The 17,882-nt window shown below is 36.9% G+C and overlaps 1 protein-coding gene across 3 annotated transcripts in view; it reads left to right on the forward strand.

Moving 5' to 3' along the window:
- SMARCA2 (SWI/SNF related, matrix associated, actin dependent regulator of chromatin, subfamily a, member 2) overlaps positions 1 to 17,882 on the forward strand; it is a 120,245-nt gene that overhangs the window by 48,473 nt on the left and 53,890 nt on the right. For all 3 annotated transcript variants that reach the window (XM_035896948.1, XM_009641498.2, XM_035896949.1), the window contains exons 11-21: positions 1,945 to 1,998; positions 3,477 to 3,607; positions 3,810 to 3,870; positions 5,353 to 5,453; positions 5,752 to 5,899; positions 9,004 to 9,167; positions 10,915 to 10,981; positions 11,504 to 11,614; positions 13,146 to 13,388; positions 13,667 to 13,780; positions 15,798 to 15,905. In XM_035896948.1, coding sequence (XP_035752841.1) covers positions 1,945 to 1,998; positions 3,477 to 3,607; positions 3,810 to 3,870; positions 5,353 to 5,453; positions 5,752 to 5,899; positions 9,004 to 9,167; positions 10,915 to 10,981; positions 11,504 to 11,614; positions 13,146 to 13,388; positions 13,667 to 13,780; positions 15,798 to 15,905 — 1,302 coding nt within the window. The remainder of the gene's footprint in view (positions 1 to 1,944; positions 1,999 to 3,476; positions 3,608 to 3,809; positions 3,871 to 5,352; positions 5,454 to 5,751; positions 5,900 to 9,003; positions 9,168 to 10,914; positions 10,982 to 11,503; positions 11,615 to 13,145; positions 13,389 to 13,666; positions 13,781 to 15,797; positions 15,906 to 17,882) is intronic.

Here is a 17,882-nt window from a genome sequence, read left to right on the forward strand (position 1 = left end):
GAAGAGTGGCTGGAAAGCTGCCTGGTGGAAAAAGACCTGGGGGTACTGGTTGACAGCTGGCTGAATATGAGCCAGCAGTTTGCCCAGGTGGCCAAGAAGGCCAGTGGCATGCTGGCTTGTATAAGGAATAGTGTGGCCAGCAGGAGTAGGGAAGTGGTCATGCCCCTGTACTGAGCGCTGGTGAGGCCACACCTTGAATGCTGTGTTTGGTTTTGGGCCCCTCACTACAAGAAAGATGTTGCATTGCTGGAACATGTCCAGAGGAGAGCCAGAAAGCTTGTGTAGGGTCTGTAGCACAAGTCTTCTGAGGAGTGGCTGAGGGAGCTGTGATTGTTTTGTCTGGAGAAAAGGAGGCTGAGGGGAGACCTGATCGCCCTCTACAACTGCCTGAAAGGAGGCTGTAGTGAGGTGGGGGTCGGCCTCTTTTCCCTGGTAATGGATGATAGGACGAGGGGAAATGGTCTGAAGTTGCGCCAGGACAAAATCTCTTCACAGAAAGGGTTGTCAGGTACTGGAATGGGCTGCCCAGGGAAGTGGTTGAGTCCCCGTTCCTGGAGGTGTTTAAAAGAAGGATAGATGAGGTGCTTAGGGACATGGTTTAGTGGTGGGATGGCAGGGTTAGGTTTTGGACTTGATGATCTTAAAGGTCTTTTCCAAGCGAAGTGATTCTATGATTCTATGACTAGTATCAAGCTTAGCTAGATTTCTGGTTTTGTTAATACTAGTGAAAGTGTAGTTAACAAAGATATTTATGTAGATTTCATGAAGTATGAAGGCTATGTAAAGAAATAAGAATAAACTTTTTTAAAATGTAGAATTGACCCATGTCTGCTACTAGATGTTGATTTGAAGTTCATGCTTGGAAAATGGACTTTAATGGCAAAGACTAAGGCTCAAGGCTTGATCTGAAGTAGATACTGAGGATCTTCTCAATACCTGGAAGTGCAGCTATTCCTTTTTACTTCTTAAAAAAAGAATCATAGAATCATAGATTTTTAATCTATGATTAAAAAAAGAAACAACTGGATTATCTAAAATTATCACACAACAATATTGGGAAGTTGTTTATTTATGAAACACAAGAGATCTGTTCTTGTTGTTAGTCTGATCTGTTTACATAGGTAACCAAAATAAACCTGTGCTATAGTACTACAAACCGAGCACTGTGACAGGAGCAGAAGCGGTATTCTATCCGTTCTTGCTCATTGTCAGAATTGTTTAAGAAAGTTCCAATTCAGAAGCAAACTATGTCTTCCATTTTCTCATACTATCCTGACATTTTTCAGCAAGTTAAATGAGGACAGGCTTTGAAAAAGACACTGCTTATTTCTTGGAGTGGTGCCTGAGGAGAAAACTAATCTAGCTTACTCCAGCTGAGAACTCCAGGGTTCTTTTTGTTTGTAATTTGAGTAATTGTGGTCTAGGCTAGGTCAGTGTGAAGAACTCCCAAAATACCCCTTCTAGTTAGTTGTCAGACCAAAGAAAATTGTGTACATACTCAAAATAAAAGTGCCTGCACCAACATACAGTCTGTGATGCCTGGTGACATCTTGGATACTGAGGTTAAAGCATTTTAGAGAAAATTAATAGTAAATCACATGAAGGTTAATTACTATTTTATTTGTATTAACACAGTCTGTAAGCAGCTGAGCTCTAGGTCTGAACCAGAAATTCAGTAGGCCAGCCACTTCTAGATGCAGATTTATTACAGTGACTAGAAGTGTTGCAGGTACCCTATCCACAGTAGTAAATCGTTTGTGTGTGTGGTAGTAACTCTGTGCCTATCTCTATATACATCCACCCACAGCTTAAATTCCATGCATCCCAGGCTGTTCAGAAATAGAGTGAAACATATTCATGGTCCAAAACGCTTATATCATATAAAGTATTCTCTCTATACTTGTAGTCTGACTGTGGTATTTTTCATTTCTTCATTTGTTGTAGAAGGCTGAAGAAAATGCAGAAGGAATGGCATCTGGTCTTGGTCCTGATGGAGAGGTATGAATTTTACAAGGCCTTTTTTTTGTTGTTTTTTTTAAACTTTGCAGTGATTATTCTTTGTGCTATCGCTATAGCTTGAAAAAAAAAAAACATAATCACAAATGTTCTAGGAAGAGCTGTTGTTTATACACAGGAATAAAAATTATCTAGATTAACATTTATGCTAGCCTGTTTCTCTTCAGAGTTGAAGATGAATAGAAAAATATATTGAATCATTCTATCACTGAGTGTGCTGAAGAATCCCTCTTAATTTTGTTATATGCTTAAAAGTAAACCGTTTTCTTGCAGTCCGTGTGTAGACATAATTTACTTTCTAAAATGAGGTTGTAAACACAATATATTATAGCTTCTCATTTTTATAAAATACATTGTTGACTTTGCATGTAATTACCTTTCAGACACAGGACAGACTATAGTAATATGATGGCTTAAGACATCTGAAAATTCTTTTTTCCTCAGAAGCAAGAGGAAATGAGTAATTTTTTCTGTGTCATCCTTTGAATAATACTTTTCCTTCAGTAGCAGAGCATATGCTGCCTCATTAACAGCTATTTTGTTAATTCCATTTTTCTGTTCCTTTTTATATGTAGACTTTAGAATTGTATTTATGGTTTTACTATTGGTCTTTTTTATACTTTAAAGTGATATTTTTGCTGAGTAGTTAAGAGTTACAGCAAAATCCTTTAATATAGTTATGGTTGCACAAGGAAAATGCACATAACATTCCTGTAATTTCAGTATTTATGGAAATGAGGTAAATTTTATACTCTTGTCAGTCACTGTATTTGTAACTGTAACTGTTCAGAATTATTTTTTCTTGTTCATATATATAAAGAAAAGATCCTTGAGCAGAAGCAGCAGTAGAAGGCAAAAAGTTTTTAAAGTAGAAAATCTGTGATTAAACAGGGCAAAGAAGTAACAGAAAAAGTAATTATGCTATTCTGTTTTTGTTATAGCACCAGAATAAGTAAAAGGGTTTGTTATTGCAGGTGCTTTACCAGCTTAATTGAAGAAATCAGGACATTAAATCTTTAAAATAAGCCTTCTTTACTTAAAAAGTTAGCTAAATGGTCCTTGTTTCTCCAGATAAAAGGTCATAAGGTCAATGTGTGATTTTTGTTACAGATGTCTGTTGGTCTAAATAACAGGATTAAATGCCTATAATAGAGGGAGAGCAAGAGCACACATGCCTTGTGTCTTGTTTCACATAAGCCAATAGTGCAATCTTTTCCATGCTGCTCTTGTTAATTTACTTGGAATGCCGTGATATATTTGTGGATGTCACATAGACTATGTTACACACAGAAATACTGTGTCTCAGTGTCTGCTTGATAGCCAAGTTGTGTATTCTAATAACAAAACTTAACTGCTTCTTCAGATTTGGAATGTTGAAGGTACTATTAGTTCTTTTTATTATGTATGACAAGCATGAAATTCAGTTGCCTTGTGGTATAAAATTTCATTTGAATTTTTAGCCCATAGATGAGAGCAGTCAAATGAGTGACCTTCCAGTCAAAGTGACTCACACTGAAACAGGCAAAGTTCTTCTTGGACCAGAAGCACCAAAAGCAAGTCAGCTGGATGCTTGGCTGGAAATGAACCCTGGGTAGGTAGTTAGCATGCAAGTAGGCTGCTTTTTCTGTTTGCATTGATACTTTTCATGGACTTCTCTTAGTTATTCTTTTTTCTTTTTTACCTATTTTATTCTTCTTCTAATTTATTATGTGTAAATTGAGTAGGAAGTGTATTGAACCTAATCCATCCTCTTGTTTTCTGTAATTCATAATCTTTCTGTCATCTTTGTACAGCTATGAAGTTGCTCCCAGGTCAGACAGTGAAGATGAAAGTGGCTCTGAATATGAGGAGGAGGTATGTCTTTAAAAAAAACACTATGACAAGTAATACAGTAAAAAACAAGTACTTATTGTGAAATTTTCCTCTTTTTCATAAGGTAGGAAGGGAAAGCGATAGCAGGTGTGTAGGTGTTTTAAGAATAATACAAACAGGAAAAGTAACTGGTTTTGTAATTCTTCTCAATTCATAGCAGTTGCCCTTTATATATGCTGTAAATGCCTAGCTGGTAATCGGGTTTAGGAAAAGTAAATATTTTACTCTGACTATTAATAATCATGAAACAGAGAGTATAAGCAGAGTACTATTTTCAAAGAGCCTGTATTGTGGCTTTGTGCTGAATGAAGTTAACATCTTTAATGCTTATGCATTGGAGGTTTTATTGTCAATTCTGAATAACACAGTTATTATTTATATATTATGTTTATTAATAATTTAGGGAGTATGTCAGGGATTTAGGTTCAGACTGTTCAGGGTAGGTTTATTTGATTCAGTACTTTAATGATGTTTTAAATACTATTATTACAAAAATTCTAAAAGGAATCTTAAAATTAACACACAAAGATCCCAACCCTGAAGGGTCATAATATTAGATACTATGAATAATCAATACTGATACTTGCATAGCGCTTTTCAGACAAGTACTTTCTGAAGGAGAGGAAAACTGATGATTAAAGAAGGGCTATGTTCAATCAACAGGCTAGTAGCAGAACTAGGTATAGAATTCAGATCACTGAAGTCTGACAGTCTTTATAATACTAGACCAAATGGACTACTGAAACTGACTGGACTGTATGATGTTAAGGTATATGCCTTTATAGGACTAATTACTGCTAATTTAGTTCTACAGGATTCTCAGAATTAAGATAGAAGGGGAGGGCCTGATAGCTGTCAGATTCTAGAAGGAATGTTAAAAGACATGTGCCCGCATTTTTAGCATGGACTCTTTAGCAGCAGTGTTATGTGGAGCTTGGGAAATCATTCTTAGAGTAGACTTGTGGAACTCGGAGCAGTGTTTTGTTCAGCTTCATTAGTGAGATTTTAAGTTGTTGGTTATCTGTCACAACTGTAGCCAGAAGACAAATTAAGTTATTTTTAAAATAGTAAAACTGTGGTGTATTTTTAAAAAGTTAAGAAACCAGAAGTTGAAACCAGCAGTTCTTGGTAGATTTTTTAAGCTTTATTAAATTATCACATGTCTGGTATTGGAATCCTCTCAATGAACACAGTAGACAATAAGGCTTTTAAAAGTAAGATCATTAAAGGGGGAAATAATTTTTATTTCAAAGTATGATGATCTGTTGGTTAATGTGTGTCAAAAACTATCTTCTTGTTACGCTGCAGTGGAGTTTTGTTGCAGAGTAGGTGTAAGTTAAACTTTGTGATTCAGGTTTCTGTCATAGAGCATTGACTAATGAGAGTTACCAATATGTGAATGCCAGTTGACTTAGGAAGATGTTGCACTTCCCAACACCCCTGTTCTTTTTCTCTATTTTGTAGGATGATGAAGAAGAATCAAGCAGGTTAGAAGCAGATGAGAAGATACTCCTGGATCCTAACAGTGAGGAAGTTTCTGAGAAAGATGCAAAGCAAATCATTGAGTGAGTGTGCTTTAGGTGCTGTTTTTATTAGGGATTGTTATTTCTTACAGTGGCATTTCTCAGGAGTAGCTTGCTCTAGATCATAGTGAGTTGTGGTAGCTTCTCTGGTGTGAACATCTGCAGGAGAAGGAACATGATAAATTGGTATTAATTGTGTACTGTTTATAAAGTAGCTCGCACCTTTTGGTGTACTTGTCAAAGTTGGGGATTTGCACTGTTTCTTTAGACATACATATGTGACCTGTGGTCCAAAAAACTGTTTGTTGGAATTCACTTTAGTTCTTTTTCTGCTTTTCAGGACAGCCAAACAAGATGTGGATGATGAATATAGCATGCAATATAGTGCTAGGGGGTCTCAGTCCTACTACACTGTTGCCCACGCGATCACAGAAAGGGTAGAAAAGCAGTCCTCTCTTCTTATTAATGGCACACTAAAACATTATCAGGTGAGAAATCATTTAAACATTAAAATACGTAAAACTTAGAATTGTGCTTGACATTTCAATCTGGTTATTTCAAGTGGCAAACTGAAAATTTGTTAAGAAATGCAAGGTCTCTAGTAGGTTAGAATTTGGGAATTATATGGACAAAGCAATGACACCTATCACAGATAACGTTTTAAACATACTACTTGAAAAATAATACCAACTTTCTGCATATACCTGTAACTCTTCTTGTCACTGCAGACCAATAATATTTTGGTTTTGCTGTAACTCTCATTGACCTGGAATTTCAGTTCTGCTTATTGTTTTCATTTGTGGTGGGTTAACAGTATTTTTCTTCTTCCAATATTTAAAAGTTTAGGATTTTATTTTTAATTAAGATCCTAATGTTTCAGTGCAGTGATAGATAAAATTTGGAAACAAGAAAAATATTTTACTATGGAGGTTGGTGTCTCATATTCTTTAGAGACCTTCAGTGGATTTAGTAACTAGGAGCTTCTGTATTCTGACTAGATTAACCTGTGATTGAAAATTACCTTGATACATGTTTTCAACACTTCTGCTATTGTACAGCATTCTAGGAAACTTGAAGAACCTGCATCTTTTCTGCATTCAGAACATTATTTCTACATCCGCATAAAACAGAGAACAATACCTACTCAGAAAGATATCATAAAGATTTATATCTATTTCTCCTTGCAGAGAGCTAGGAGGAAGACTGTTTCCTAAGTGTGCAAAGCATTATGATTACAGCCCTTGCTTCCTATGCTCCTCAGCACTGCCATCTATTACAGTAGCTTGTTTAAATAATTTAAGTTTTAAGAGTTAAGCTGATTTCTCTTTTCAAAGCATGTTAGTATTTTTGTATTGGGCTCCTCACTGTGTGACATGGTGGGAAGATAAGACAATGAACAAGAGGGTGCGGACTGGGAGTACAGAAGAGGACAGTGTCACTGTGGACCAGGGACTCGGAGAGAGGTTTTACCTAGGATGTTTCCAGTCACTGATCATATATAGCTTTGAGCAACCTGGCCGCAAGGCTGGACCTGCTTTGGGCAGGGGATTGGCCTAGAGACTGCCTGAGGCCTGTTCCAAACTGAATAATCCCATGATCCTACTTGTTCATAGCAAAACTCCCATCAGAATTTGAATTCTGTTGTGAATCCTTAGCGCTTCTAGGTGTTTCACTGTGAGCCCTCAACAGAAAGAGGAACATGTCATTCAGGGACTGATTTTGAACCTGACAGGTTAAATAACTTTTCTGGCACCATTGAGGGACACTACGACTAAGACAAGATAGAATACAACCATATAGAGAAGCATGCCACTTTCTCTCATATGACACCCTCTTTATTTTTGCTGCCTCATTGTCAATATGTTGTCCAGCTTGTACACTCAATGAAGCAGGGAGCCAACAGATGCAGTCAGCAGCCTTCTTTACTGCATAATCCTGATTCATTGCCTAGGAAGGTTTATTGGATGTACTGAATGAACAGTATATTACAATATTGATTTGATGGTCATATTGGCTTAAAGTGCTCATGGATGGGAAATTAATATTGTGATAATTCCTTTACTTCATGAATTGTAATTACTTATGGAACATAGAAATATTTTTAAGTTCTGCATCTCTCTGTTTTGCAATACAATTTCCCTATGTTCCACACAGCAAAATAATTCAGTCTGTGGAGTGACACACACGCTCACAGGGGTTACCAATTAGAGCAGGTCTGTCACCTGCTCAACATGATATCTAGCAATTGAATAGTTGTGTTCTTTATGGCGTCTATTCAATATTGTAATAGCAGCAGAGGTAAGAGGCACACTTGTCTAAGGAGCTTTATGTTGGGAGCATTGCGGCTTGGCTTTGGTTCCGTCAAGAATGTTCTGAAGGAGACCGTTCTGCGACTCTCCCCTTCACTCACTGTATTTCCCTGCCCCCTAGACTTTAAATGCTTTTTCCTTTTCAACTTTTTTTCTGCTTTTCCATGTTTCTCACTGTCAAGTTTGGTCACATTTGTCTCTTCCTTCATGTAAGTATATGTCGGTGGAGAAAACTCATGAAGTAGAAAAGACAGTTTTCCTATTCTCAATTCTGAAGCTGCTTTGTCAGTGGGACATACAGTTTCAGAACAAATTCTTATCAGCTCTTGATGGCTTGAGTATTTAACACCTAAATATAAATCAGGCAGCACATACATAAAGCCAGTAAATTGGCAACATCATTTTGGATACTTCTCGCAGGGACAACAGAAGGTTACTTCAAGCATGTCATGTTTTCTCTCTGAACTTTCTCAGGCCTCTTAATTTACTTCTCCCTCCATGCATGAGACCCAGCAAAAGTCTGGATCTTAGAAGCAAAAACTTACTTTGCACTTAAATGAGTAATGTGATACACACATATGTGGGAGTCTGTGTGACAAAGGAATGATCTGAGTCAGTGCTTTCTAGCCCTACTCCCTGGAGTGTGAAACTCTGTTACGTTGACATTTCTTAGCTACAGTACTCTGGCTTCCTTCCAGCTCTGGGATTTTACATGCAAGACATAATTGGACAAAGGGGGCCTCCTCTGACATGCAGAGGTATAGATGGCAGACACTAAATGGACATGTGCAACAAGAGCTTTAGCATACCAGTGATGCAGTTGGTGAGTGTGAGGCTTAGATGTTTTGCGCAGACTTGATGGGTTTGGTTTGAAAGTTTACAACTGATGCAGGGAAATAGGATGAAATATACACAGAGAGTTTAACATTTGACAGTGTTGAAATTGAAGAACAAACTCTTTTAATGTTAAGTATTTATCAACTATACATGTGAGTGCCTGTGTTGCTTTGTGTGCAGTACAAAAAACCCTCCATGTATGAAATCTGACTTCATATTATGGGCTCTGCTAAGCAGGAGTAATGATTTCCATATAGCTGTTACCAGAAATATATCTTGTTTTCGGGGGGAGGTGTTGAGATAGCCAGGGTTCCCCATGCATATAGTAGTATTAAAGGAAATCCAACATCTACATAGGCAGGGAGATCAGAACCTTCATTCTGTTGTACTGGTGTTAATTATTTGTGTGGGTTTTAAATAACTGAAACTATTGCTTTTCATTTCAGCTCCAGGGACTGGAATGGATGGTTTCACTCTATAATAACAATCTGAATGGAATTTTAGCTGATGAAATGGGACTAGGAAAGACAATACAGACTATTGCACTCATCACTTACCTGATGGAGCACAAAAGACTCAATGGCCCCTATCTCATCATTGTTCCCCTTTCGTAAGTAAAGGATCTCTTCCTGCTATTACCATCTCAGCATTGCGGATAGGTTTATTCAGAACATACACTTGTTTTTCATGTAATGACAAGATGAAGTGCACGGTGGGATTACAGTGAGCCTGTTTTCAGTGTTTTCTTTGATCGTTTCTTCCCAGGTAATTGTCTGGCATTGGAAGGGTGACTAAAAGGCTGATAAAGCACTCGATTCCATTAGTTTCACTGTCCACTCTTCCAGCAAACCGAGTCGTGAATTTACTGTAATTCACTCTTAAGCCACAAGAGGGAGATGGTATTTCTTTCATATTACATGCCTGCAGGTCCCCATTCAACTTCTGTTATATTAAAAATCTGTTGCTTAATTCTTTAAACAGCTGGTGCCCCATCTCATACCAAGTTTAAGTACTGTATAACTAGCCCTGGATGAGAGATACACTTCAGTCAGGTGTCCAGATTATGATTGTTTTTTGTGCTGCCCCCTTTTGCTTTTCCTTAGCTTTCCAAGATGCTGCTTGTTTTATACGTTTCTTTTAATGTATTTTCTTTTCTCCAAAGGTGAGGTGTGGGTTTTCATGATTTGAAGTGCTGTGTTTTAAATAAAAACTGTCAGGCATTGTAAAACTGATGTAGGATATTGAGGGGTTGTTTGCTTATTTTTCTGTGTAAGTGACTTGATTGACGTGCAGAAGTTCCCTGGCCTTTTCGTTGGATAATTTGTCCACCAATTGTGTTGACCATACAGATGTGTTATAGGATTGAGATAAATTTTATCTGTGGCCATCTCTTTTAATTTCTTTTGAGTCAGCCTGTCTTCTGGCTGTGCTGCTGTAGTAACTCGTTGACTAACAGGAATACCACAGCTGTGCCTAATTGTATGAATACAAATGATGAGCTCTAGTGTGAAAAGAAATGGCTGCAAGAAGATCTAGAAAGCAAAACAAAGTTAAAAATAAAGGGAGTGTGTTATTAATGTCAGATTTCACAGTGACACAGTAAAAAAATCAGATCTTTTTTACGTACTCTGTAATGATTTTTTTTATGTTTCTAAAAGAGAGGAACTGAAATATCTTTCTCGTATACATTTTAAAAGCCACCTTTCCCTGCCTTTTCTTAGTCACTAGTACTACTGCCATCACAGGCTGAGTAAGGAAAAAAAAAAAAAGCAACCAAAAAACCTCAAGGTTATTTTTTGCTGTTGTGTCATGGTAGCAACTGGCTTAGCCATGAAAACCTATTTGTTGTGATCAAACAGCAGAAACATAGTGCAAAACCAGACCTGCATAGTGTCACTGGGTGGCACTATGAGTAATTCTACCAGAGTAGAACACATACTAATTCTATTATCAACTTCATGAGGATATATTTGAAAAGTTGTAACATCAGGTTTTGGATGATAAGTAGTATAAAAGAAATTAGAAATCTGGTTTTTTGTTCAGGGTTATCCTTCTTATCCTTAATATGCTCCAAAATACAAAGATACACATAAAAGACTACTCCGAGTTGGTTTCAAAGAGGCCCCTGAATATGAGCTGAAAGAGGGTTTCACGGGTTTTTCTGTTTACTTGCCTCTCGGAGATGCTTGCATTTTACTACAGTATATTAAGTGCGGGTTTTTTTTAAATATACTGTTAATTATGGGGGTTGATTACATGAAATGTGTTGAAAAGTTGGTAACCACGTGGAAACATTTATAAAGTTTGACCTGCAAATGATGAAATTTATTACTTTTCCTTTATAATCTCTATGATAGGACTTTATCCAATTGGACATACGAATTCGATAAATGGGCTCCTTCTGTGGTGAAGATATCTTACAAGGTTTGTTTTGCTTTTTATCTGATTATAGAGTTGAAGGAATGAGAACAGAGCCAGTTTTTCCTCTGCATGCATTTCTAAACTGCTTGTGAGGTTTTATTATATATATCAGGTACTAACTAGTGAGAATTAATCATAACTGCAGTAAAGTTATTATTTTCACATAGTGAAATGCAGAATAAAATTGCTAATTATCACATTACATGGCTTCTGATGAGAGTAATACAAATTATAACTACTTCACATTTTATACATAGCTGAATACTGTGCTGTTTGGCTACTGTAAGTAGTGGTATGGCCAAGCAATCTGTAAGGAGTCTAGACCGCTACCTGCATGTTTCCAGTGCCCCCATTAACAGAGCTTTACAGTCTAGCAACCGTATAGGGAAAGCACTCTGGAGAAGTCTGGAATGCATTGATGTATTGTTTGTCATACTGTAGGTTGCTCCGTGTCTGCTAATTCATAAAAACAGTACATTTTCTTCACCAGAAGAAAGAGTAACTACAATTCTCTCTCTCTTTTAGGGTACACCTGCAATGCGCCGCTCACTTGTTCCTCAGCTTCGAAGTGGAAAATTTAATGTTCTCTTAACTACTTATGAGTACATAATAAAGGACAAACATATCCTTGCTAAGGTAGTAATGACTCCCATCTCTTAACAGTAAGACCTTCAAGACACCTTCAAATGGTGCATAGCACAAAACACGTTTTTGTTTTTTAGGGAAGTCCATAGTTGCTGTTCTGTCCTTCAAGAAAAGTTAAACCTTTAATTTACTATTCTATTTCTCTGTTTATGATTGGACTTTGCAGTCACAGCTCTTCTCTCTGTGAACACCAGGATTTTCCTGAATGTGGCCAGGAGACTAATTCCTTTGTGCAGTTCTGTCAGTACTGTATACTTGCCTGTCTGAAAAAACATGACTCTTCTCCCCTCTGCTTAATGGCATTTAACCCAATCTGCTGTCCTGACTTCAATTTTTTTCCATTGTTTCTGACCTGAAGCTCACTCTTATTAGAGCCTTTCCAGCTATGTGGACACTTTTCCCCAAATGACTGAATAGTTACCTGTATCATGAATTTGGTATCCAGACTCTTTACTACACATGGCTTTAAAGGCTCACTAACTATCAACAGGTGTGTCTCATATGTAATGAATTAATTTGAAAGCTACTGCACTGTAAGACTATTTAATGTATACAGAAAGCAGAGTAAGGAGGAATTTTGCCATATGGAGAAACCATATGGTCCTACTGTCACTTTATTGTCCATTTTCACTTTATTTCATTCTATTACATAATGCATGTTTAGATTATTCATTTTTCCTCTCTGATACAAAGATAGTGCATTTTCTTACCATAATTCTGAACACTTGAGAATGGTTTGAGACTGCAGCATTTTCCTTCCCCCCTAGCTCTTGCTCACCCTTGCTAAAAGATAGGAAGGACATCACTACGCCATTCAACCTGTCCTGGGAAATGGAATTAGTTAGCACCTGTGAAAGTACAAACCAAGGCCTTCCTAGTCACATGGTTGGTGTGGCTCATGTGTTGACTGCCCATGTTGTAGTACAGGTGGTAACAGAGAGGTTGAGCAATTTTCAGCTTCTACTGTGATGGCATTTAAGCTTTCACATTAAGAAATAGAAACTTTATTTGAAGATGCAGTAACTGAGATGAGATGATCATAATTACGCTGCTTCATTTTTGAGTAAAAACATAGGATTAGCTGAAACAAAACAATGTTCAGGGTTGCTGTTGTTTATGGCGCCTAGTTATTTTGTCTGAAAACACTTTTGTCTTCTGTCAAGGTTCTTGTTGCAGACAGGTTTATTTGGCATTTATGTGGTCTCTTTCTTCTCCTGTGAACTGTATTCTGGCCTTGAAGAGCCAGTCATCCTAATCTCTTTCCCAGAAGTGGGAGGAATCTGCTGTTTGCTGTTGCAATTCAAGTCAGAATTCAGCATCAGATTCAGCATGCCTAGAGTTGTTTCTGTTTTTGCTGTTTGCGACAACACTGGGACTTGGATAATGCTTGATTTGGCTTTTCTCATAAATGAGAATGACTGATGTCTCAGGCTTGAAATATTTTTGTTCTACAGCTGTTGAGAGGAGTTTGACCAAGTCTGATCTGCTCTAACTTTGCCAACTTTTCTTCTCTCTCTTGCAGATTCGATGGAAATACATGATAGTAGATGAAGGCCATCGAATGAAGAATCATCACTGCAAGCTGACTCAGGTCTTGAATACTCACTATGTGGCCCCTAGGCGAATACTGCTGACTGGGACTCCATTGCAGAACAAATTGCCTGAACTTTGGGCTCTTCTTAATTTCCTCCTCCCAACCATTTTCAAGAGCTGTAGCACCTTCGAACAGTGGTTCAACGCTCCATTTGCCATGACTGGAGAAAGGGTACTGTGGCAGTTTTTTTTAAAACATCAGAAACAAACCACTTTGATGAAAACAGAAAGGATCTTACACAGAAGGATTAGTGTCGAACTCTCCTTAATGTAACTAAAAGCCACCTTTTTCATAATGCCAGAAAATTTTAATATCGGTGTCTTTTTTGACTCAAAGTCATCTTAGTTGTAACATGCAAGTAATTGCTACACATACTTAACCTTTTATGTGAGAGAAGACATACCTAATATACTGAGTTGCCTTGTAGTGACTTTTATAAACTTCTATAGGTGGACTTAAATGAGGAAGAAACTATTCTGATCATCCGTCGTCTCCATAAAGTGCTCCGACCCTTCTTGCTGAGAAGATTGAAGAAAGAGGTTGAGTCTCAACTGCCAGAAAAGGTTTGCAATGAGAGGAGTTGTGGAAGGGGTTTAATACTTTTTTTAAGCATGATACAATGTTCCTTTTTCAGATTTATTTTACAGAAGAGGACTTCTTTAGCATCTGTTTTTGCTGTGGTTTGTTTATTCTGAGGATTCCTCACCAGTCTTACAGCTTTAATTCTGTTTATAGTCATCCATATAAGACATGCAACTTATTTCCGTAATATCTGGTTTCAAGTTGTGAGTCAACCACACACTGAGGAATAGATTCTGTCCTGTCCCATCCTCCTTGCACCAGGTAGAACCTTTGCTCCCTTAGGTAGTTCATTGAAATACCTAAAGGACTACTGACCTTTATAAAGCAGGCAGAATTTGGTCCTGCATGGATATTTCAGGAGTTGTGTGAAGTATCTTGTTGAAATTGCACAAGTTTTTTTAACGGTATTGGCTTTTTAATTCAGAATATAAAATTCTCTTCTGATTTGAAAGAACATTGTTTTCGTATCTGTGCAACTCACCTTGGCGCACCCTGTCCTCCTTTGCAATCCTGCATAACTTTTCCCATCCACCCTTCCCAGAATAACAACAGCGACTAAACAAAAAAGTGAATTTGAAGGTGTGCTAGGGAAAATTTGGCACTAAGGTTAACTGGGTTAAAACCATACCAAAACGGAATTTTTCTAAGTTGTGCTATGAGCTGAATGAATGAAGAGCTCTGTACAGATGTTTAGTGACAGTGCTCAAAGGAAAGGCTTTTTAAAAATTTCTTTCTCACCTCTATAATGTTGTGAACACTATTTCTGTTTTGACTTTCTGTTTCTTCAAATGTCATATTCTCAGTATGCTCAGAAGCATTTGAGAATGAAATGTACTTACATTTAAAAGTATTACTGAAATCTTTTATTTCTACTCAAATTTCTGCTAGTTAGAGCCACTGTATTTGATAAATCCATTAATAGTCTTTGGATAGGCATGGAGTTGCATACACACTGGTACTCAGAGGACCATGTTTCTTTTTGTTTCCATTATCTTCTTTATGAAAAAAGCAATTAGTCCAATCATGAGGACTGAACTTGTTGACTGAAGTCTGTTATCAGTTTCATTTGATCTTATAAATCTTGGTAAAGAAGCCATTGAAGAAATAGTCACTTCTCCTTAATGAGTTCATCCTCCTGTCTTTCTGAGCAGAAAATAACCGTATCATTTTTATTCCATTTATTTCGTAAACATTACAAAGCTTACGTATTTTCTTTTAGTCACCAATTGAAAGATTTCTAGCCACTAGTGTCGCTTTATTATGTGATTGGGTTTTTTTTTACGTAACTTATTTAAAATATAGTGACTGTAATCTGGAAATTGGGTAATAAAAATTGCTGGATTTAAAGATAGTGTGCAGTCAAAACCTGCTTTAATAAATACAGTTTTACAAAGCTGAACAAGAAGTCAAACTGCATGTGGGGATCATACAGTACTTGATTAATTCCCTGTGTTTTTAGTTGATGTTGAGAAAACAGCATATTTCTATGCCAGCCTAGGTAAACATAATGCTAATTAGACACTGTGAGGGATGCTTATTTGCTAGGTGTACAGTGATGATATTTTTCTAATGGTTTGCTCGATATTTTTATAATGCGTTACAGACATAATAAAGTCCACAGGTTATTAAACATAAAATGTTCTTTTAAAATTGCTTGTTAAACATAAAATAAAACAAAATTAATTTTTAGTTATTTTTAAAAATTGTTAAAATTACAGAATGAGAAAAAATATGTTTTTCCATTCAGTAGTTATGTTCCTAGGATCCAACTGACTCATAGTACTTGTGACATACACAGATAATTTTTTGAGATACTCACTGCTTTACTTGCAGTTGGCCTGCTGCTCACTGAAACCTTATGTGGTGTTAGGGTATGGATAAAAGATCAGTAGTTTTTTTGGTTTGTGTTTTAGGATGACAAGAACCTGCAGTTAGATCCTACTAACATTATTATGTCAATGTGGTTATGGTTGGGGTGTTTTCTTATTTTTACACTAGGTGGAATATGTGATCAAATGTGATATGTCAGCTCTTCAGAAGATCCTGTACCGTCACATGCAAGCCAAGGGAATCCTTCTCACAGATGGTTCTGAAAAAGACAAGAAGGTACAAAAGAATGACTAAAACACGTAGGAAACAATGTATTATGATGAAGCATGTTAGCAATATGATTTCTGTTTTATAGAATTAGTATATAGGCTCTTACTGCAAGTATCTGTCATGGGAAAAGAAATTGCTATCAGATATGCTTTTGTTTTACAAGACTGAAGCTTGTGCTCCCTATTCACAGGGAAAAGATACTGCTTGTATTCACTGTAGTTACAATGCGTTTCTGCAAACAGGCAATGTTTGAAAAAACCCCCAGCATTTCCCTTGTCTGAGTTTAATCCAATAACGTACCACAAAATTGTGATTGTGGCAGTGCTGGCTACAGAAGGTTATTCATCTTGTCTCTCAGAGCTATTACTTAAGTATAAGTCTTGTTTTGGCCATCTAGGGCTGTATGCTTGCATTCATAGTTTTAAGATCTATTAATGACAGAGTTCTTTAAGAGGACAGTAGGATTCGAAGTCATATAGTCAGATTTAGACTATGTATTAGTAAATGTTGATTATGCCATCATGGGACTTGATCCAGTTAATGTAGAGTAAACAAGTTGCCATTCATCAGCTTATTTGTGTATACACTTTTCACATTATAATAAATGTGAAATATCTTGAATCGGCACTGAAGAACAGCTGATGTGTAACAGTTTGTGTCTGCACCCTGTTATGTGTATATTACTGATGCAGTGCAATCACATACTGTCTTTCCACCATCCCTTTGCAGGTTGCATTGATACAGTGGTTGACTTCTTTTATTTAGTATCTTATCCTTGTTTTGTGCAGTCAAATTGTTTCTTGCTGGCGCTTATTCAAACTCCAGACAAAGCTGGTTCTTATTGTTGGATATTGATACTCATATTCATAGTTTTAGCACTTTGTAAACATTAACGTACGTTACTCTGTTCTATTTTTGAGATAATTTTGTAATTTGATGTATATACTTTGGTCCTACACATTTTATTTTGTATCACAGTCTTCTACTTCCTTCCCTTTCTGGTCTCCTTCTTCTCTTTCACCTGCTCAGAATCTTCTGTCAATTTTCCTTTACTTGCTTTTCCACCCGGCTTAACCAGTTTTGCTTAACCAGTTCAAATTGCCTTTGCTGTCTTCTGAACACTTCCCTCTCCTTCCCCTCTCCCCAAGGATCTAAAATTTGTCCTTTCTTGCCACCATGTCTTTAATTATTTTTTGTCTTCAACCGCTTCATCAGGCTCTCTTATCCACGCTACCTGTTGCCAACAGAGGAAGGTGGTTTTTGAGAATGCTTGGCTTTAGTGTTCAAACAACTACTGTTCTAAGCAAAAATTCTGTCTTTCTGCATCTCTGGCCTGGAACCAGCTCAGAATAGAGAGAATTCATTAAGCTGGAAAGTTCTAGGAAATAACTCTTAGAACAAATACGAGCAGCATTTTGGAGCAAATTGGAGAGGATTTTGAAAAGAACAAAGAAGTTTTAGATGTGTGGAGTATCCCCTTCAAATGTAAAATCTCTGCTCTAGATTGAAGTTACGATTTCACTGTACTTTCCAGGAAAGAGATGAATATTGCTAGTATATAATATGATCAAATAGTGTACATGTTCCTAGTTTTACTATTGGAAATTAATGAATTGCTTTGGCCGAGATTTTTTAAATAAATCTGAATTAGTCATACAGTAAGATTGGAGTATTGTGGCCACTCTGATTACATATTCATAAAATTGCAACAAAACAAAGTGTCATCTGAAAGTGACAAGTGTTTGGCAATGTTAATGTGATACAATGTTCTCAAACTTGTATCCACCAGTTGCAATTAGTTTTTAACCATACAGTTAAGCATGGCACAACTGACTATTGTCTGAAGTCTGTCCTCCTTGTAAGAAAGATTCACTATAGAGTAGGTTTTGAGAATATACTTTGTTAAATATTAAGATGACTCGTGAGATTTGGTTATTGCTAGCTTTTTAGCTGGCCGTGTTTCACTTGGCCTGGAAAGAAAAA

The sequence above is a fragment of the Egretta garzetta genome, unplaced genomic scaffold (genome assembly GCF_000687185.1).
Source record: "Egretta garzetta isolate BGI_Z169 unplaced genomic scaffold, ASM68718v1 scaffold596, whole genome shotgun sequence".
Lineage (NCBI taxonomy): Eukaryota > Metazoa > Chordata > Aves > Pelecaniformes > Ardeidae > Egretta > Egretta garzetta.